The following is a 23,129-nucleotide window of genomic DNA, read 5'->3' on the forward strand; positions in this document are numbered from 1 at the left end:
TACACCCATGCACACACACAGCACTTGCATAGCCCTGGCGCAGAATTGGACACTTTGCGCTAAAGCTAACTGGGCCGTAATTGCTTTGACTGGGCCTTAATTGCATGTCATGGGACAGCGGGGGAATGTTTCTGAGAGTGACGTGTGTATGAGTATAGGAATGTGAAAGCATTTTTAACTGAAAGAGCCCACACCAGCCTTATGCCTGTGTAGGTGTTAGTGTGTATGCGCATGTATGTGAGAGGGGAATTGTATTGTGTATGACATACAATCTTCAAAAAATGTGTGTGTGTGTGTGTCAAAGAGATTACCTGTGTGTGTGTGTGTGTGTGTGTGTGTGTGTGTGTGTGTGTGTGTGTGTGTGTGTGTGTGTGTGTGTGTGTGGTGAAAGGAGGGTGTAATTTATGAAGTATCAGTATACAGGGCTGCTACCAAGTGCCAGGCTGTTAGGAGCTGTTCAGTGTGTAATAACGGACTGAGATGTATGTAATCACACATATTTCCCTCTCAATTGATAAGACCATATTGTCCTCTAAAGTCTTGTGAATAAATATACTATTGTATTTGCTGAGTTGAGTACAGAAGTTCATTCACAGTGATCTGTGGAGATTCTCACTACAATAACTGTACTGTATACCGTTACACACTGACTATATTGTATTTGTTAACTATCTTCATTTTCAATTTATCTAGTAGTCTAGTAAATGCACCTTGAATTAATTATTTATGGCATTGAGTTCAATTGCAAGCGATTGGGTTCTTGAAGTTTAAAAAAAATGACTGTTCAGAAAGAGAATATAGTAAATTGAATGTTGATTAAGACTGTTGTTGATAGGATTAATGGTATAACGGTTAATGATAACTACTGATAGATTTAATTCAAGGATCTCTCTATATAATCCAACCCTTAATGGTGCCACCCTTAGATGAATTAGGATAGGATAGAGACTTTTATTTTTTTTGCAGGTGGATCAAATTAATTCAATAAATTAGATTAATTAATTATTCCAGTAATTAATCAGTACATGATCTTGAATATCCATAGCCAAAGTCACAACACTGCTGAATGGCTTATTGCCTCAAGCTTTTGTCTATGTTAAGCTATTGTGTTCCGTTGCCCTGTGTCACGACTTCTACCGAAGTCGGTCCCTCTCCTTGTTCGGTCGGCGTTCGGCGATCAACGTCACCCGTCTTTTAGCCATCGCCGATCCACTTTTCATTTTCCATTTGTTTTGTCTTTGTTTTCTACACACCTGGTTTCTATTCCCCAATTACATGTTCATTATATAACCCTCTGTTTCCCACATGTTAGTGTGCGTGTTTATTGACTGTTCATGGCGGTACTTGTCGGCTGGATATGTTTGCCGGGTTATGTATTTACTCCTGTTATTTTCGAGTAACCGGTAGTTCTCAGCAGTTTGAGTATTGTCTGTACACTGGTGCTGTCATGGAATTAAATACCTTGTACACTAATTTCTGCTCTTCTGCGCCTGATTCACTGCACCAGGTTAACCATCACCTGACACCCTGGCTGTCACGCCCTGACCTGAGATATCTCTGTTTTCTTTATATTTTGGTTAGGTCAGGGTGTGATTAGGGTGGGTACGCTAGTTTTTGCATTGTCTAGGGGTTTTCTATTGTCTAGGGTTTTTGTATGTCTAGAGTTTTGTAGGTCTAGGTGATTTGTATGTTTATAGTGGCCTGATATGGCTCCCAATCAGAGGCAGCTGTTTATCGTTGTCTCTGATTGGGGATCATATTTAGGTAGCAATTTCCCTTTGGTGTTTGTGGGATCTTGTTCTATGTTTAGAAGATCCCACCAAAAAGGGACCAAGCAGCGTGTTCAGGGGGAATGGACCTGGGAGGAGATCCTGGATGGAGCAGGACCGAAGGAGGAAATAGAGGCAGCGAAAGCGGAACGGCGACGTTACGAGGAGTTATACCAATGAGGTAGGCCACAGAAACCCCAAGGATGGGGGCAAATGGAGCAGTCGGCGGAGACGAGGAACGAACCAGAGCCCGTCAGGGAGTCGGATGAGGAGTTTGACGCAAGACTCCGGAGAGAGGTGCTAGCATTGAAAGCGCTGCAAAGCGGGCGTGCTGAGGTGCGTGTCATCAGCCCGGTGTCACCTGTACCGGTCCCATGCATCAGGTCTCCAATGCGCCTCCACAGTCCAGTACGTCCTGTGCCTCTTCTTCGCACTCGCCCTGAGGTGCGTGTCATCAGTCCGGTGCCACCTGTACCGGTCCCACGCATCAGGTCTCCAGTACACCTTCACAGTCCAGTATGTCCTGTGCCTCCTCTCCACACTTGCCCTGAGGTGTGTGTCATCATCCCGGTGCCACCTGTACTGGTCCCACGCATCAGGTCTCCAGTGCGCCTCCACAGTCCAGTACGTCCTGTGCCTCCTCCCCGCACTTGCCCTGAGGTGCATGTCATCAACCCGGTGCCAACAGTACCAGTCCCACGCATCAGGCCTCCAGTGCGCCTCCACAGTCCAGAGCTTCCGGCGACAGTTCCCAGTCCGGAGCTTCCGACGACAGTTCCCAGTCCGGAGCTTCCGACGACAGTTCCCAGTCCAGAGCCTCCAGCGACGGTCCCCAGTCCGGAGCCTCCAGCTACGGTCCCCAGTCTGGGGTCTCCAGCAAAGATCCCCAGTCCAGGGCCTCCAGCTACGGTCCCCAGTCTGGGGTCTCCAGCGAAGATCCCCAGTCCGGGGCCTCCAGCGATGGTCCCCAGTCCGAGATCTCCAGCGACGGTCCCCAGTCCGGGGCCTCCGGCGATGATCCACAGTCCAGAGCCTCCGGCGATGATCCACGGTCCGGTTCTACAAAGGCGGAGGGATCAGCGTAAAGAGGGGGAGCGGCGTCCAGAACCAGAGCCGCCACCGAGGGTAGATGCCCACCCAGACCCTCCCCTATAGGTTCAGGTTTGCGGTCGGGAGTCCACACTTTTGGGGGGGTACTGTCACGCCCTGACCTGAGATATCTCTGTTTTCATTATATTTTGGTTAGGTCAGGGTGTGACTAGGGTGGGTACGCTAGTTTTTGCATTATCTAGGGGGGGTTTATTGTCTAGGGTTTTTGTATGTCTAGGGTTTGTAGGTCTAGGTGATTTGCATGTTTTTATGGTGGCCTGAAATGTTTCCCAATCAGAGGTAGCTGTTTATCGTTGTCTCTGATTGGGGATCATATTTAGGTAGCCATTTCCCTTTGGTGTTTGTGGGATCTTGTTCTATGTTTAGTTGCCTGTCTACACTATTCATATTAGCTTCACGGTTCGTTTTGTTGTTTTGTTAGTTTGTTCAGTGTTCATTTCACTTTTAATAAATTAGAATGTACGCATACGACGCTGTGCCTTGGTCTCATTCGTATAATGGACGTGACACTGGCTGTGTTCTATTCTGATCACTCCCTGTGGTATCCAACAAAAGAAAGATTGTGTGACATGATGTCATTCCCTTGATGAAATAATCTCATGACAAGGCAGTTATCAATAAGAGCACCATTACACCGTGTCAAGGAGGGATGGAGGACTGAGAGTTAGCAGATTGTCACGGCATCAGAAGGGAGGAAGGCGGGAGGAAGGAGGGATGGAAGGAGGAAGAAAAAGGTGTGGGAGGGAAGATAGGAGTGAGAGAGGATGGGAGTGAATGAAGGAAGGAGGGAGGAGGATGTCAGAGCAGCGGTGCAGAGATGACCCATACATCAGGTAGCTCTACCTGGCTCCTCTCCTCTGAGCGTCTTTAGTCTCCTCTGTGTGCCCCCAGCCTGATGAAAACGTTGCATTTAGTAATTTGTTGGAGCATTGTATCTTATTTCTTTCATTACTTTTCTGTTCTGCACACATACAAGTTACTGGATGTGTGCACAACATTTCCTAACAAGCCCCATTCCACTTCAAACATAGAATAGCCCATTTTCACTGAAGGCTTTCGTCTTTTACTAACACTCTATGCCTCCTCTCTCTCTCTCTCTCTCTCTCTCTCAATATATCTCTCTCTCAATATATCTCTATCCCTCACCTCCTCGCTTTCTTTTCCAATGTCTCTCTAATCGCTCGCTCTTTCTCTCTCTGCTCTTCTCTCAGGTGTGATGCCGGAGCAGCGTCAGTTTAGGACTCAGTTTGTGTGTAGTGTCGTGGCGTCTCACGTCAGCCACCAGCCCTCCACCAGTCTCAGCTTCGTCTGGATTGCTCCTCCACCCAGCACCGGCTGTGTCAACTTCCTGTAAGTACTGTACCACAGTTGATAGGCCTTTTACACATATTTTTACCATAGAACAGCTTTATATAGGGCTGATAAAGACTTCAAGTAGTCTTGCCAAACAGACAGAATATTATTTTGTTGGTCAGGAAATAACTTTTAAATTGAGTTTGTGGAGTTTTAAAACAGTATAGAAACAAAAGGGTACATATCCTTAATATGAGAATCCATGAATGGAATCTATTAACTAATGTGTTCCTAAAGTGACCCGCTAACTACAGTGATCTGCTAGCCTCAGTAGCGGGATGGCCCATCTCTCTCCAGCCATATCCTCTCAGACAGGAAGAGAGGATTATCTTGATCCGACTGCATCATGTTGGCAGGAAACAGGGAGGGGACAGAAAAGTGTGTGTCAGGATGTGTGAGTGTGTGTTTGACAGCAGGTAGTGATTGTGTGTGTCCTTCCCTGGGCTTACTTGGCCTCACAATGGGACTGGTGCAGTGTGTGTTTGTTACCGTCCGCATCCTGTAGGGGGAGATGGAAAGGTCTCCATCCTTTGATTCAGCAGTCTTGCTGTGTGTGTTTGGCCTAGTTTCCTCATAGATTGTTCCACTATCCCCCTTCCTACTGGGACACACCTGCCATATAACAGCTCTGGAATTGTGTCCCAATGGCATACTGTTTTCTATGTAGTGCACTGCTTTGACCAGGGCTCTGGTTAAAAGCAGTGCCTTATATACAGTAGGGATAGGGTGCCATTTGGGACACACATGGACTCTCTGTCAGACAGGAATGTATTTGCCGTTCTCTCTTGTAGCAATCGAGCCATGACAGCAGGGTGATCATATTTATACTGGGACTCTTTTACTTTTGTCTCTATTACCTCATTATGGTGGGCAGTCTGAGGTACACTGCTGGTCAGGGACAGGGCGGAGTTGTGATTTAGCTAACTAACTGTGTGCTCTGGACTCTGAGGGAAGTTAGAGGACTGGGCCATGATAGATGCTATCTGGAGTTAAAGAGCCAGTCCTGATGTCTTACTACCTACTTCAGTACCTCCAGTACCTACCTACTTCTACCTACCACCTGAGACCTGTGGACTAGCTGACATTTTCTTATGCTTGATCGCACTCACTTCCTCTCTTTCTTTTCTTTCTCTCTTTCTCTTTCACAATGTTTCTATGTCTCTCTCTTTCTCTCTCTTTCTTTCTCACTTTTTCTCTCGTGACTGTAAAACTCTCTCCATCTCTTTCTGTCTTCCTCAAGTTTTCCATCTGTTTCTGCAATGCTCTGGGAGAATTCGCCCTATTCTTGCCTGATTTTGAAAAAGGTAAAAGGTCATCGAGTAGCGGAGGCCAGGAGAGGAAATGTGGAAACAAATGAGCGTGTATGAAGACTCTCTTTCTCCACTTGCGCGCCATCAGACAATTTAATTTTATAGGGTTAAAAATAAATGTGTAATGTTATGAAAACAAATGTAGGTAGTCGTGTAAGACATTTTATAGAGAAAAGGACCATTTTTAAATATCAACATCTAATTCAAAAGGGGTGTGGTAGATTTAAAATCCCTTAAGAGCACCGTGCCAGTGCTAGAGATGACAGGCGGGCTTGCAGGAGGCCCTCAGTGTATCACAATAGGGGCCCGGGCCCCAGCAGGATGACCTTATCAAAGTCAGACAGTCATACTCCAGCAGTCTCCGGACTGCTATACACACACTCAGCCACTTATCCCTCTGTCTGACCACTCAGCTCTCTCAGCACCAGACCCGGTTCCAGATTACAGCTCCTGTCGAAACCAGCACCCTGTGTCTCTGGCACGGGACAGCCCAGGTCTAGTGAGCCAAGTTGGGGCGAAGGCAGCAGGCAAGCCCCATGCTCCACAGGCTGGGGCCCAGGAAAAATCAGCTCATGTCCCAGGCCCCTGACTTGTCATTTTGGTTGATGTCATATCATCCGCTATAGCACTTCAGACAAAACAGTTTGGATCTGTTTTCTCAGTGTTCTTTTTTGGTGTGTCTTGGGTTCTCAATCCATTCCCATCAGAGTTTGTTGAATAAAATTTTACTGGACCTATAATGCCTCAATTCGGTGCAAATGTTCACCTCCACCCTTATCCCATACCCTGCACCATCCTGTCCACAAGTCACTGAATCATGCACACCTGTCCATTATTCCCACTGATTAGTATTTGTATATATGTGCCCTTTGGTTTTCATGGTCTTGTCGATTATTGTTCCAATGTCCGTTGGTGCGTGTGAGTACCTGTGCTGTGTGCTTTTGGCTTTCTTTTGGCTTTCGTGCAGATGATTATAGGTCTCGTCCCGTGTGTTAATCATTGTGCGCGTGTGCTATTTATTCAAGGTACTCCTCTCTCTTTTGCTTGGGTTTCAACCCAGCATTTTGTTTGGTCTTCGTCCCTGTGCCCTTACACGGCATGTCGTAATTTGGGTAAAGTAAAAACCCATATTACGCATTCCTGCGTCTGTCTCCCGGATCCTTCATACCGACGTGACATGTGTGAATTAAATACCTGTAATAGCCTAACCTGCGTCCTTCACAAGGCTAGAGCTGAGGTGCCTCTCCCATGCATTACTATGAAGCCAGTAACAGTTTTATGTGCGATATTGTATGAGTGTTCCTGGTGACAGATTGCCATCAGACAGACAGACTGAGAGATGTAGTGTTATGACGTTACTGTGGAGGAAATTAGTTTGCTGTGTGGCTGTAATTATACTGCTTAGGGAGAGGAGAGGCCTTGGAGAGGGAGAGGAGAGGCCTTGGAGAGGGAGGGAGGGAGGGAGAGAGAGAGAGAGAGAGAGAGAGAGAGAGAGAGAGAGAGAGAGAGAGAGAGAGAGAGAGAGAGAGAGAGAGAGAGAGAGAGAGAGAGAGAGAGAGAGAGAGAGAGAGAGAGAGAGAGAGAGAGAGAGAGAGAGAGAGAGAGAGAGAGAGAGAGAGAGAGAGAGAGAGAGAGAGAGAGAGAGAGAGAGAGAGAGAGAGAGAGAGAGAGAGAGAGAGAGAGAGAGAGAGAGAGAGAGTAGCCAGTCTGCAACCCAGTCTGCCCCAGACATCTGTGTGAATTAGTGTGTGTGTAGGAAAAGGTCCAGGGGGTAGGTGTGTGCTTTCTCTAATATAAGATCAAATAAGGCAGGCAACAAAATCAGGCAGGTCACCCATGATACAAGTCAGTATTCGACATCCATCCATGTCTGAGGACATTGGGAGATGATGTAGAAACTGACCACTAGAAGCAACAGTGAGCGCTGTCGCATTCAAGTAAGTTTTGGTTTTGCTAGGGCGTTGTGGACTGGTATGGTGGGTGGGCATAAGCATCTGCCTCTGATGTACCTCTGATTCCAAAGGTTGTAAGTTTGAATCAAGTGATATTACTTTTTTTATGCCTAAACTAAACCTTAACCCTTACCTAAACCATTCGGAGCAAATGAAAGAAACTTCTTCTTAGTCTACCCATCGTGTCCGATTTCAAAAAGGCTTAACAGCAAAAGCACAACATATGATTGACTATGTTAGGTCATAGCCAAGTCAAAAAAATTCACAGCCATTTTTCCAGCCAAAGATAAGAGTCACAAAAAGCAGAAATATAGATCAAATGAATTACTAACCTTTGATGATCTTCATCAGATGACAGTCATAGGACATCATGTTACACAATACATGTATGTTTTGTTCGATAATGTGCATATTTATATCCAGAAATCTCAGTTTACATTGGCGCGTTACGTACAGTAATGTTGTGATTCATAAACATTGAAAAGATACAAGTGTTATTCACAGAATTAAAGATCGACTTCTCCTTAATGCAACCGCTGTGTCAGATTTCAAAAAAACTTTACGGAAAAAGCATAATCTGAGAACAGCGCTCAGAGCCCAATCCAGCCAGAGAAATATCCACCATTTTGGAGTCAACAGAAGTTAGAAATAACACCATAAATATTCACTTACCTTTGATGATCTTCATCAGAAGGCACTCCCAGGAATCCCAGTTCGACAATAAATGACTGATTTGTTCCATAAAGTTCCATAAAGTCCATCATTTATGTCCAAATAGCCACTTGTTGTTAGCGTGTTCAGCCCAGTAATCCATCTTCATGAGGCGCAGGCACTTCGTCCAGACAAAAACTCAATGTTCTGTTACAGTCCTTTAGAAACAAACGATGCATGGAATCAATCTTTAGGATGTTTTTAACATAAAACATCAATAATGTTCCAACCGGAGAATTCCTAGGTCTGAAGAAAAGCACTGGAACGAAAGGTAACTCTTTCGGGAGCACGCGTCACGAGCCTGAGACACTCTGCCAGACCACTGACTCAAACAGGTCTCATGAGACCCTCCTTTCAAGTAGAATCCTCATTCAAGTTTCTAAAGACGGTTGACATCTAGTGGAAGCCGTAGGATGTGCAACTTTATCCATATCCCACTGTGTATTTGGCAGGCCAAGCTTTGAAAAACTACAAACCTCAGATTTCCTACTTCCTGGTTGGATTTTTCTCAGGTTTTCGCCTGCCATATGAGTTCTGTTATACTCACAGACATCATTCAAACAGTTTTAGAAACTTCAGTGTTTTCTATCCAATACTAATAATAATATGCATATATTAGCATCTGGGACAGAGTAGGAGGCAGTTCACTCTGTGCAAGCTATTCATCCAAAAGTGAAAATGCAAACACAAAACACCCTATCACAAAAAGGTTTTAAGAAACATGGATGAAGGTCTAATTCTACCGTGCTACTGTGAGAGCTGGTAGAACAAAATACTTATACATTCTTCTCATCCTGTCTTTGTGTGTTGGGAGTGTTATTGTGCACACACAGACACACACACAAGCATGCATCTGCCGGGCTGGAGATTGCATTAATTACTGCATGTGTGCCTTACTCCCAAAGTGCTCCTCCAGGGAGAGGGGTGTGGGTAAGTGTGATGGCATGCTGTGAGCCTTACTCCCAAAGTGCTCCTCCAGGGAGAGGGGTGTGAGTATGTGTGATGGCATGCTGTGAGCCTTACTCCCAAAGTGCTCCTCCAGGGAGAGAGGTGTGGGTATGTGTGCTCCTGCTGTGTGCATGCTTGCTTTTATATAAGTGTTCATATTTAAAGTGTGTGTGTGTGTGTGTGTGTGTGTGTGTGTGTGTGTGTGTGTGTGTGTGTGTGTGTGTGTGTGTTGTGCACGTTTATGCAAAACCCAAGCAGGTCAGACGCACTTGTAAAATAAAGGAGGTGTAAAACTAAAGACAACGGCAGACACACACCAGAAACAAAAAACATCTCGCTAGATTGTTTGCTTAAATTATATTCCTGCGACTCTTTCATGCTATTGCTTGTGTCTGTATCTTTTTCCCGTTAAATTTACGACTGCGGAAATGTTTTTAATGACCTGTCAAACACGCCCCGGTAATGGGTGCAATGGGGTCAATGGAATCCATTTTTCTTTTCGTTGCATCAATATGCTAAAGCTTTGTCTGTGATTTAACACATCTGTCTCGACACTTACATGAGATGAAAGAGAACTCCATTTTGATGGGTGTTCATTTTTTGTGGAATTGAAAGAAGTAATAATTTAACCTTTTATGGCTGCTGTCCCTGTACAGGGATCAACATCAGCGGAAATTTCAGAGTGACAACTAATAGTACTCGATACAACTCAAACTTTCATTAAAATACACATGCAGGGTACTCAATTAAAGCTACACTCGTTGTGAATCTAGCCAACATGTCAGATTTTTTAAATGCTTTTCGGCGAAAGCATGAGAAGCTATTATCTGAGAGCATGCAACCCCGAAATACCCAAAGGGGACGTAAACAAAATAATTAGCGTAGCCGGCGCTACACAAAACGCAGAAATAAAATATAAAACATTCATTACCTTTGACAAGCTTCTTTGTTGGCACTCCTATATGTCCCATAAACAACACAATTGGGTCTTTTTTTTCGATTACATCCGTCCATGTATACCCAAAATTTCCATTTATGAAGCCCGTCTGATCCATGAAAAAGCACCGTTCCAAAACGCAACGTCATTTTTTTTTATTAAAACAGTTGCCTATAAACTTTGACAAAACACTTCAAACTACTTTTGTAATCCAACTTTAGGTATTAGTAAATGTTAATAATCGATCAAATTGGTCACGGGGTGATCTGTATTCAATAGCAGCAAGTCTTGAAATCATGGTCCATATTTTCTCTATCAAAACTTCCTCCTGTGTACTCGACGACAGGAAGTGCCTATTCCTCATTTTACCAAGGATACATTTCAACTCAATTACCAGTACTGGCGACATCCTGTGGAAGCTGTAGGCATTGTAAACTGGACGCTATCTATTTTCCCTTGCAATAGACAATACAAAGACTGGCGGAGGGATATTTTTTTGTGTTTTTTGTGAACAGTTTTCCTTGGGATTTTGCCTCCTACACACGTTCTGTTATAGTCACAGACATGATTTAACCAGTTTTATAAACTTCAGAGTGTTTTCTATCCATACATACTAATCATATGCATATACTATATTCCTGGCATGAGTAGCAGGACGTTTAAATTTTGCTCGATTTTTAACAAAAACCTGCAAAATTTCGCAGCCTAATGTTAACAATTAGATGCACTGAAATGAAAACATCTTCCGAAAATGAACACTAGTGATCTTATGTCTGATCTCAACAAACAATATAAAGTATGTTTAGATAGATGTAATCTAGAGCCAAGCCTGTTGATTTTTAATCTGAGTGTATCCTGCTATTGACACACTTGTAAAATTAATTTATTTTATTTCACCTTTATTTAACCAGGTAGGCCAGTTGAGAACAAGTTCTCATTTATAACTGCGACCTGACCAAGATAAAGCAAAGCAGTGCGACACAAACAATAACACATTGTTACACATGGGATAAACAAATTTAGTCAATAACACAATAGAAAATCTTTATACAGTGTGTGCAAATGAAGTAGGGAGGTAAAGGCAATAAATAGGCCATAGTGGCAAAGTAATTACAATTTAGCAATTAACACTGGAGTGATAGATGTGCAGATGAGGATGTGCAGGTTTAAATACTGGTATAAATACTGGTGTGCAAAAGAGCAGAACAAAACAAGTATGGGGATGAGGTAGGTAGTTGTTTGGGTGGGCTATTTACAGATGGGCTGTGTACAGCTGCAGCATTCGGTAAGCTGCTCTGACAGCCGATGCTTAAAGTTAGTGAGGGAGACACAAGTCTCCAACTTCAGTGATTTTTGTAATTCGTTCCAGTCATTGCAGCAGAGAACTGGAAGAAAAGGTGGCCAAAGTAGGTGTTGGCTTTGGGGATGACCAGTGAAATATACCTGCTGGAGCGCGTGCTACGGGTGGGTGTTGCTATGGTGGCCAGTGAGCTGAGATAAGGCGGAGCTTTACCTAGCAAGACTTATAGATGACCTGGAGCCAGGGGGTTTGGCGACAAATATGTAGCGAGGACCAGCCAACAAGAGCATACATGTTGCAATGGTGGGTAGTATATGGGGTTTTGGTGACAAAACGGATAGCACTGTGATAGACTGCATCCAATATGCTGAGTACAGTGTTGGAGGCTATTTTCTAAATGACATCGCCAAAGTCAAGGATCGGCAGGATAATCAATTTTACGAGGGTATGTTTGGCAGCATGAGTGATGGAGGTTTTGTTGCGAAATATGAAGCCGATTCTAGATTTAATTTTGGATTGGAGATGCTTAATCTGAGTCTAGCCAGACACCTTGGTAATTGTAGTTGTCCACATATTCTAGGTCAGAACCGTCCAGAGTAGTGATGCTGGACGGGCGGGCAGGTGCGGGCAGCGATCAGTTGAAGAGCATGCATTTAGTTTTACTAGCATTTAAGAGCAGCTGGAGGCCACGGAGGGAGTGTTGTATGGCATTGAAGCTCGTTTGGAGGTTTGTTAACACAGTGTCAAAAGAAGGGCCAGATGTATACAGAGTGGTGTCGTCTGCGTAGAGGTGGATCAAAGAATTACCCGCAGCAAGAGCAACAACATTGATATATACAGAAAAAAGAGTAAGCCCAAGAATTGAACCCTGCGGCACCCCCATAGAGACTGCCAGAGGTCCGGACAATAGGGCCTCCGATTTGACACACTTAACTCTATCTGAGAAGTAGAACCAGGCGAGACAGTTATTAGAGAAACCAAGGCTGTTTAGTCTACCGATAAGAATACGGTGATTGACGGAGTTGCTGGAGGGGTGCAGAGCTGTTGGCCGGGGTTGGAGTAGCCAGGTGGAAAGCATGGCCAGCCGTAGAGAGATGCTTATTGACATTCTCGATTATCGTGGATTTTTCGGTGGTGACAGTGTTTCCTAGCCTCAGTGCAGGGGACAGCTGAGAGGAGGCGCTCTTATTCTCCATGGACTGTACCTTGTCCCTAAACCTTTTGGAATTAATGCTGCGGAATGCAAATTTCTGCTTGAAAAAGCTAGCCTTAGCTTTCCTAACTGACTGTGTATATTGGTTCCTGACTTCCCTGAAATGTTGCATATCGCGGGGACTATTCGAAGCTAGTGCAGTGCGCCACAGGATGTTTTTGTGCTGGTCAAGGGCAGTCAAGAGTGAAACAAGGGCTATATCTGTCCTTAGTTCAAAATGTTTTGAAACGGGCATGCTTATTTAAGTTGGTGAGAAAGGCCCTTTTGAAGAACAATCAGGCATCCTCTACTGCCGGGATGAGGTCAATACCCTTCCACGATACCCGGGCCAGGTCGATTAGAAAGGCCTGCTCGCTCAAGTGTTTTAGCGAGTGTTTGACAGTGATGAGGGACCACTGACCCATAATGGATGCAGGCAATGAGGCAGTGATCGCTGAGATCCTGGTTGAAATCAGCAGAGGTGTATTTAGAGGGCAAGTTGGTCAGGATGATATCTATGAGGGTGCCCATGTTTTCGGATTTGAGGTTGTACCAGCTAGGTTCCTTGATAATGTGTGTGAGTATGAGGGCATCTAGCTTAGATTGTAGGACAGCAGGGGTGTTAAGCATGTCCCAGTGTAGGTCACCTAACAGTACGAGCTCGGACAATAGATGGGGGAAATCAATTCACAGGGCACGGCTTGGAGCTGAGGGGGGTCTATAACAAGCAGTAACAGTGAGAGACTTATTTCTGGAGAGATGGATTTTTAAAAGTAGTAGCTCGAACTGTTTGGGAATAGACCTGGATAGTAGAACATAACTCTGCAGGCTGTCTCTGCAGTAGATTGCAACTCCGCCCCCTTTAGCAGTTCGATCTTGATGGAAAATGTTGTAATTGGGGATGGAAATGTCAGAATTTTTGGTGTCCTTCCCAATCCAGGATTCAGACACGGTTAGGACATCAGGGTGGGCGGAGTGTGCTAAAGCAATGAATAAAGGAAACTTAGGGAGGAGGTTTCTGATGTTAACATGTATGAACCCAAGGCTTTCCAGGTTGTTGAATTATGCAACAGAACGTGAACACAACAGTAATTAATGAGGAAGTCGAGACAGTCTAGGCCTTCCTGCACTAAGGAAGTTGTTGTGGTTGAAGCCCTGTCCCACCCCTTTATGTTAATATTTTCATAAATGCAAATACACCAAGTGTATTTCTGCAAATGAGGCATATATATTTTTCTTTATTTTAACACAAAATATAAAATAAATTCCTGACACTATTACAAAATGTATATGAGTGCGTTCTAAGAAAATAAACTGTGACATTCCCGTCAAAATCCCAGTAAAATGTTTTATGTGCTATATTGATGTGCTATATTTCATTAACAATTCAAACACTTTGGAGTATCTTCATCCATTGTCCAATTCTTGCATTTATTAGAATTGTTATTAAACCTATTAACAATTTTGATGCTGAGTCGGATGGAACCTTCAGTCATTGATGGATGTCTCATTTGGAGCGCTCTGTTTATATTCTCCTTAATTTGCATGTCAGGAGGTATTTGTGGGGCGTGTTGGTGCCTGAGAGAGAAGATCAGCCACACACACACACACACACACACACACACACACACACACACACACACACACACACACACACACACACACACACACACACACACACACACACACACACACACACAAACACACACAGAGGTGTTTGTCTTGTTAGTGCTAAATTAAAATAAATGGATCATATTTTGTGCTGATGATGATTCTGCCATCTGTTCTCTGCTGCAGTCTGGGCTGGGCTGTGTGAGCACGGTGCTGGGTGAAACAGGATACTGTGTCGTTCACTTTTTGAAAGCGTGGTGTTAGGAAAGCCAAGGTTGAGGGTTCAGTTCTCTAATTCAAATGACACTTCTGGTTGTCAGATATATAAATAAGTTCATTACCAATATTTGGATCATAATTTTTGAGAGCAGAATGTTAATAATTTCTTTAAACCGTTAAAGGTCATATAGGTCATTGTGAGAGGTTGACAGGTGGCCTGTTTAACCCTGAGACCTCATCTCCTGAGGCATTAACCAATCATATTGATTTCTTGCCTCGGTTAAGCCAATCAGTGAAGTCCCCCCTGCAGTCAGTTTAACATAACATCATTAAATATTTGCATTAAATAATTTAAATGATCTTCCCTCCTCATCATTAAAACACTGTTTAATTCAAGATTGTTTGATGAACCCTGCATTTACCCCAGACACCATGTTCAAATCAATAGTCCCCCTGCACTGCTCAGTTGTTATCCCCACACTCCGACTCCACACATTAACCATGCTTCTGTCTATTGTCATCTCACACCTGCTGTCAGAGTCTAGATCATTATCAACTCCCGATGAAATAGAAATGTGATTTTAAAAAGTATCTGTTTACTTGAATTAAACGGACACTAGAAAATTAAATGGGACCATCATCTAGGGAGAGGGGGTTGTGATTGGTCGACATCTCTTTCTCTGTGACCACATGTGGTTTGTGGCCCCACATATGTTTTTACCGTTTGATTGACAACCCAGATTGTCATGATCGTCGTAAGAAGCAGACCAAAGCATGTTGTGAATGCATCATTTAATAGATGACGAAAAACACAAAGTAAACTGTACAAAAACAATAAACGACCGTGAAGCTATAATGAGACCTGTGCTGACACAAGCAACTAACATAGACAATCACCCACAAACAAACAGTGAAACCCAGGCTACCTAAGTATGATTCTCAATCAGAGACAACTAATGACACCTGCCTCTGATTGAGAACCATACTAGGCCGAAACATAGAATTCCCCAAATCATAGAAAAACAAACATAGACCGCCCACCCCAACTCACGCCCTGACCATACTAAATGATGACAAAACAACAGAAATAAAGGTCAGAACGTGACACAGATACCACAAATCATCACAAGTGCAGTTTTTCTGATAGCCCTGTAAAGATAGGTAGACTAACCCCTCTCCCCTTCCTTTGTCCCAATTCGTCTCAAAATGATAGCTCTCTAAGGAACAAATAACATTTTCTGAGGCTCATTTTTTCACATTAGATCTCCTCTCCTTTCTAATGGCATCACAGATGAGGTGAAAACAAAATGGAAACATGCATGTATCAACAATTCCATTGTTAATAGAGTGAAGCTCCTCCACTCCTCCTGATCCTGTACTAACAAGCAGGTGATTTGCCAACCATCTCCCAGATAGCCTTAGTCGTTAGAGTGTTGGGCCAGTATGGGCCGAGTTGACAAGGTAAAAATCTGTTGTTCTGTCACTGAACAAGGCAGTTAATCCACTGTTCCCCAGTAGGCCGTCATTGTAATTAAGAATTTGTTCTGAACTGACTTGCCTAGTTAAAAAATTAATTAAGATGTGCACGTGCAGCAATACATTTTATGGGCCTAATCATATAAATACATAATCCCTATTAATTCAATAGGATCTCTGTGGGCCTAGCCGTAAAGATTTGTCATTTAACTTTTCAAATATATGACCTTTTATTGTGGCATAAACACAACCAATCATGATGTTTTCATCTCATTGTCAAACAATCACTACAAAGGGCTCCAAACGTTCATCCACTCACAACATATATCCAGTCTCCAAACAGGGCTGAATGGAAAGAAACACCTGTTACACAAAACACCAAAAAATGGCAGACATTTAGCCCACTGCTGTCCACGCGTATCTCTGTATTTTTTTCTCCCCAGGCGTTCTTCAAAACATGACCCGCTTCTTAACACCCACTTGCTTAACCCGGAAGCGAGCCGCACCAACGTGTCAGAGGAAACACCATTCACCTGACAATTGAGGTCAGCCTGCAGGCGCCCAGCCCGTAGCTGGTTATGAGTTTGAGAGATTGAGAACCTATCTGGGCTAGTTAAAGCCAACTTCATAAAATTGCTAGGTGGATAGTAATATTACAGTGAGAGAGAATATATATATATATATATATATATATATATATACAGTGCCTTCGGAAAGTTTTCAGACCCCTTGGCTTTTTCCACATTTTGTTGTATTACAGCCTTATTCTAAAAACAATTACATTTATTTGTTTTCAGCAATCTCACACACACTACTCTATAATGACAAAGCAAAAACAGTTTTTTTGATTTTTGTGTTCTTGGGGACCTTCAATGCCGAGACAGGATTGTGTCGAGGCACAGATCTGGTGAAGGGTACCAAAAAATGTCTGCAGCATTGAATGTCCCCAAGAACAAAATGGCCTCCATTATTCTTAAACGGAAGAAGTTTGGAACCACCTCTTCCTAGAGTTGGCCGCCTGGCCAAACAGACCAATCGAGGGAGATTGAATTGAATTTCAATTGAATTTCAATTGAAGTTACCACAGGGATGATCGATGGAAACAGGATGCAATGGAAACAAGAGCTCAATTTCGAGTCTCGTAGCAAAGGGTCTGAATGCTTACGTAAATAAGGTATTTCTGTTTTTTCTAAAATCTTAAAGCTGGTTTTCGCTTTGTCATTATGGGTTATTGTGTGTAGATTTATGAGGAAAAACATGTATTTAATCAATTTTAGAATAAGGCTGTAACATAACAAAATGTGGAAAAAGGGGCAGGATCGGAATATTTCCGAATGCACTGTATATTAGAGGCATGACGCCTCTGTATACACTATCTTTACCTCCTTCTCCATCCCCCTGTCCTCCGTTTCTCCCCCTCTTCCCTACCTTCTATCTACCCCTCCTTCCTTCCAACTTAATTCATACGTCTCTCTTTTCTCTTCTCAACTATTTTGAAATGCCCACTCCTCCTTCCTCTCCATCCTCCTCTCCTCGTCCCCCTTCTCTCCGATCTGCACACCCTTCACTAATGAGAGAATGACACTCTTTTTCAGAAGATGAATGATTGCTGTTCTACAATCAGAGGAGGACAAACACACGCATGCACACACACTCATACACACACACACACACATACACTCTGAGATGTTTGAGCCCTTAATTGCTTTCCCTCCCAAAACATTCAAATGAATGTTTAGGTGTTCAGTATGTGTGTGTGTGTGTGTGTGTGTGTGTGTGTGTGTGTGTGTGTGTGTGTACAGTATGTGTGTCCTGTAATGAGACACACACTGAGGTTCCAGTAGAGTGTACCGACAGGACAGACGCAATTGTGGAGTTGCACCGATCACACACTCTTCTCCTTGCTCAGATAGACAGAGGGGCTAAACTCCTTTCTGCCTGTCTCTCTCTGTGTGTCTCTCCCAACCTGATTTAAAGATATACAGACTTCTAAAAGGAATATTTGCATAACCTTTGTTCAGGTTGTGGAGCACTGTGCTATGCTGTGTTGCTCTCATGTCTTGTTAGTTAGTGCAACCTGACTCTGTGTTTCTGTTTAGTAAATATTAAAGAGGCTTGTTCCTACATCCCCACCCGCTGTTCATCACCACACATCATTTATTCATGAAAATACCACACACACATGCCTACACACACACACGTACAAATCCAAATTAATGTTTAACCAATTTAGATGTCTGAATAAGATTAAGTGTTTGGTCTCTCCCCACCATCACCCCAGCAACATGGATTCGTTATTAATGAATGAGGGGTTGTATTCATTATTCATGAGATGAGATGAATGATGTAAATACTTTGACACCCATAAAAACCACAGCCTCTATGGGGGGGGGGGTCAAAAGGGAGAGAGAGTGAGGTGGGGTGGCAAGGAGTTTAGGAGGAGAGATGGGGTGGAAGAGGGTTGCAGGAGAAGAAGTGCCTCTCCTCTCCTCCGCTCCTCTCCTCTCCACTCCACTCCTCTGCTCTCCTCCTCTCCTCTGGTCTCTGCTTCTCTCCTCCCCTCTTCTCCGCTTCTCTCCCCTCCCCTCCTCTCCTCTCTCCGCTTCTCTCCTCTGCTCTCCTCTCTCCTCCTCTCCACTGCCCTCCTCTTCTCTCTGTTGTGCTGCACGGTGTTGTGTCTCGTTGTGCTATGCCATGCCATCTTGACAGAGTGTGTTGGGGGAGAAAAGAGGAGTCTGTCCTGGAGATTGCTGTGTCGTGTTGTGGAGTGACAGTGACAAATGGAGTTTCCACACAGCCCTGCTACAATTGTTTCATTTAGAGAACAGCGATAATATGTCTCACTGATGCAATCCCTACTAGACTGAGGAAGTATTTCAGTGGGTCTTTCATTTTGACTGCAATTACCTCTCTGACAAGCCCAGAGTGTTTGTGTTTTTGTGTGTTCGCGTGCGTGCATATCAAGTTTATTGAGTGTCTGGGAGAGTGATTCTCTATTTGGATCAGCGCCAAAGTTGTAATGTTTTCAGTAATGTCTTCATTTGGTCCAGGGAGGATTAATTTGGGACATGATTGGAAGCTATTACATCTTGTAAATAGCCAGTACGGATTAGTTTAAAGACACACACACACACACACACACACACACACACACACACACACACACACACACACACACACACACACACACACACACACACACACACACATACACACAGGGACAGTAGATTTGATGGGCCTGCTGTGATACTGCAGTACAATATAGGTACATGCTGACTTAGCCAGGCAATAAAATGGCTGACCAGGAAATAGACCACCACTGGGATATTTATGGCTTCATGTCTTTCATGACTTTGACCTCGATAGCCCTGCGATTGATTTTTACAAGACTTGACACATTTAATTTGATTTTCTATCAGGTCCTAGTGTTGCTTCCAAAAAACTCTTAATGTGGACATCATTTTTTACTGGGATTTAAAACGGAATCTTTTTCCACCTCTGGCTCTTAGATTCAGTAACTAAGAGTTAGTATATAAATGATAAAACAGCTTGATAGACAGATACTGTATAAACAAAAGTATCTGGACACGCCTTCAAATTAGTAGATTCGGCTATTTCAGCCACACCCGTTGCTGACAGGTGTATGAAATCAAACACAGCCATGCGATCTCCATAGACAAACATTGGCAGTAGAAGGGCCTTACTGAAGAGATCAGTGACTTTCAACCTTGGCACCGCCTTTCCAACAAGTCAGTCCATCAGATTTCTTCCCCGCTAGAGCTTCCCCTGTCAACTGTAGGTGATGTTATTTGAAGTGGAAACTTCTAGGAGCAACAACAGCTCAGCCGCGAAGTGGTAGGCCACACAAGCTCACAGAATGGGGCCGCCGAGTGCTGAAGAGCGTAGCTCATACAAATCGTCTGTCCTCAATTGCAACACTCACTACCGAGTTCCAAGCTGCCTCTGGAAGCAAAGTCAGCACAAGAACTGTTAGTCGGGAGCTTCATGAAATGGGTTCCATAGACAAACAGCCACACACAAGCCTAAGATCACCATATGCAATGCCAAGCGTCGGCTGGAGTGGTGTAAAGCTCTGCACCATTGGACTCTGAAGCAGTGGAAACGTATTCTCTGGAGTGATGAATCACGCTTCGCTAGCTGGTAGTCCAACAGATGAATCTGGGTTTGGCGGATGGCTGGGTTTGGCCCTTTCCTGTTTCACCATGGCAATGCCCCAGTGCACAAAGTGAGTTCCATACAGAAATAGTTTGTCGAGTTCGGTGTGGAAGAACTTGACTGGCCTGCACAGAGCCCTGACCTCAACCCCATCTATGAATTGGAACACTGACTGTGAGCCAAGCCTAATCACCCAACATCAGTACCAGACCTCACTACTGCTTGTGGCTGAATGGAAGCAAGACCCCGCAGCAATGTTCCAACATCTACTGGAAAGCATTCCCAGAAGAGTGGATACTGTTATAGCAGTAAAGGGGGGACCAACTCCAGATATCAATGGCCATGATATTGGAATGAGTTGTACGACGAGCAGGTGTCCACATACTTTTGGTCATGCAGTGTACTTTAATCTCAGTTTCTGTGATACCAACAATTGACTGCCCATAAGGATGTTGTCAAGCTGGATCTTGTTAAGGGCATTTGATATGTTTGTGTGCATGTGTTTGTATCAGTGTCTTTTACTGGGGTTACTCATTTATGAGAAGCAGGTCAGGTCACCACCCTATGACTCATCGTGACATCATGTATCTCTTTACACTGTTGTCTCTATGCCACGTCCTCCTCTCTGGTGTGTCATTCTCTACTCCAGCTGCTGCTGTCTTATACCAACGTGTGAGCTGTATTACATTGTCTTATACCACATCTCTGCTCTGTCTGGTCATTTGGCCTACTGTCTTACACCACTTATCTGTGAGCGAGAACTCGGCTGACTTTTGAGCAACAGAGGTTAGAATGAACTGTATTAACTGTATTTAAGATACAATTATAGTGAAAGTAAAAGTGTTTTAGTTTAGTTAACATGCAAGGGTGTACAGTACAAGTTCTGACACATAATAAAGACCTGGACAATAGACATTTTAGTTACTGTACCTCTTGACGAGATGCATCTCAAGTCCCCAGTGCCCTGGGTAGGTGAAGTTTTCCCATTTTGAACCATTTCATGTGTCTGAAGGTACACACTCTGCCTTCCCGGCAGGCCCGGAATGCAAATCAAGTGCACTATAGGCCTACTGCTGGCCAATCGGATGGCTCAGAATACCGTGTCTGCAGTAACGTAGATGGCGTAAAAGAAACGTTAATACTGTGAGATAAAACGTTTAAAACCATGACTAGAGAGAGACTGTCGACAAATACAGCAAAGAAAGAGCTGCTGTTTTAATGAGTGAGTTCGTGTTTAAGTTGTTACTCAGCACTGTCAACACTTTTACAAGCCATAAAATGTGTCAACCAGCAGTGCAGCTGCAACGGAGTAAGACCGTGTATCGATAGATTTGAGTTATTATTCGCGACTTGGATCTGTTTTTATATTGAGAAATATTCAACTTTCTCTGTTCATAGGATTAAAAATAATAATTTGTGCATGAGGCAGAAATAATGTGGTGAACTCGAGTTTTACCATAAGCTGGAAGACGGTGTCCCTTTTTGGCAGGGAGAGCGTAGGGATGTTGAGAGACAGACCATCAGTCTGCTGCTCTCTTAGTCTCTCTCCTGAGATTGACCATCAGATGCAGGCATCATCAGCCCAGTAAAAAATAAAAAGCTAATTATTTAAATGAATGCTCACTCAGCTGTGCCTCACAAGTAATACAACAACTGATCTGTATTGCCTACCTAAACTTTTGAAATATATATATTTTGAAATTGTCCCACAACAATTCATTTGCAGGGTCATTCAAGCAAAGCCAGTATGTGGTGATTTTATTTTTTATTTATTTAACCTTTAACTAGGCACAGCAAATAAATTGATAATGTGATAATGTATTGGGCCTACAACATACTGATGTAACGTATATGCAGGGAGTTTGGAAACAGCTGCAGAAGGCGAGTTTAATAATAATAAACATGAAGATAATACAAAACAGCAGATGCGTACTGAACGTAACCAAAACCAATACTGCCTGATGACTGAGGCAACTGAGGGCTATATGAAGGGAGAGGAATCAGTGTGGTGAGGAAGTCCATGTGTGCTTAACGATGGGGAGCAGGTGTGAAATGATGGTTGCAAGGTGTGCGCAATGTGGGTTGCCAGGACCGATGGTTAGTAGACCGGTGACGTCAAGCACCAGAGGGAGCAAGAGTAGGTGTGACAATACCCCTAAACAATGTTACCACATTGACCCTCTGGAGGACCCCTGGGGCTCAGTTTCTGGCAGAACAGGCGGAGCTGGAGTTTCCTGGTGGAGAGCCAGACGTGATCACCAGGATGGAACACGGGAGCCTGTGGTGGTGGTCCGCCTGATCCTTCGGACGGTGTGCTGGAGGCTCACGTGGGTAGCGTTCCACACCTTCTCTATACTCCAGAACCACTCATCCACTGCAGGGGCTTCGGTCTGGCTCGGAGTCCACGGAGCCAGGGCCAGCTGATATCCCAGGATGCACTTGAAGGGAGTCAGCCCGGTAGAGGAGTGACGAAGTGAGTTCTGGGCGTATTCCGCCAGGCAAGGAACCGGGCCCACTCCCCCTGCTGGGCCTGGCCAGTGACTCCTTAGGAACCTCCCCAGTTCCTGGTTGGTCCTCTCCACCTGCCCATTAGGCTGAGGCCAGAACCCATATGTGAGGCTGACCGTGGCCCCCAGCTTCTCTATAAAGGCTTTCCAGACCTGTGAAGTGAATTGGGGACCACGGTCGGAAACTACATCCTCAGAAAGGCCATAGTGCCGGAAGACCTGCTGTACTTCAGTGACCTGGAATGTGATAGACAGACCAGAGAGAGAGAGGGATAAAATAGGTCCTCCAACATCCTAGGTCCCAGCCAGGTTATGAAGTTGGAGCCACGGGAAGCCGAGGATTACTTTGTGTACGGTGATGATGAGGAAGGCTTTCCTGGTGCTTGGGTCCCACGGTGAGGGTGAGATGGTGCTGTGATGTGCATAATTGTGCTGGATCCCAATGGACGCATATCCAGGGCTTTAACAGGAAAAGGAGAGGAGAACGGATATGAAGTTGCCTCATCCCTGAATGTGAGGACCTGGTCGATAAAGTACCCAACGTCACCGGTGTCCACT

General features: G+C 44.1%; 2 protein-coding genes across 5 annotated transcripts in view; both read left to right on the plus strand.

The window, feature by feature from the left end:
- Nucleotides 1-23,129, plus strand: part of LOC110532453 (reelin) — a 297,868-nt gene that overhangs the window by 104,028 nt on the left and 170,711 nt on the right. For all 4 annotated transcript variants that reach the window (XM_090234988.1, XM_090234991.1, XM_090234993.1 and 1 more), the window contains exon 3: nt 4,091-4,229. In XM_090234988.1, the coding sequence (XP_090091114.1) occupies nt 4,091-4,229 (139 nt within the window). The remainder of the gene's footprint in view (nt 1-4,090; nt 4,230-23,129) is intronic.
- Nucleotides 1,983-2,924, plus strand: LOC149985580 (uncharacterized). The gene is made up of 2 exons (XM_090182401.1): nt 1,983-2,260; nt 2,477-2,924. Exons 1-2 carry the CDS (start codon nt 1,983-1,985, stop codon nt 2,922-2,924), a joined length of 726 nt encoding a protein of 241 aa, XP_090038527.1.

Source organism: Oncorhynchus mykiss, chromosome 1 (assembly GCF_057628025.1).
Source record: "Oncorhynchus mykiss isolate SJ-2025 chromosome 1, ASM5762802v1, whole genome shotgun sequence".
NCBI classification, from domain to species: domain Eukaryota; kingdom Metazoa; phylum Chordata; class Actinopteri; order Salmoniformes; family Salmonidae; genus Oncorhynchus; species Oncorhynchus mykiss.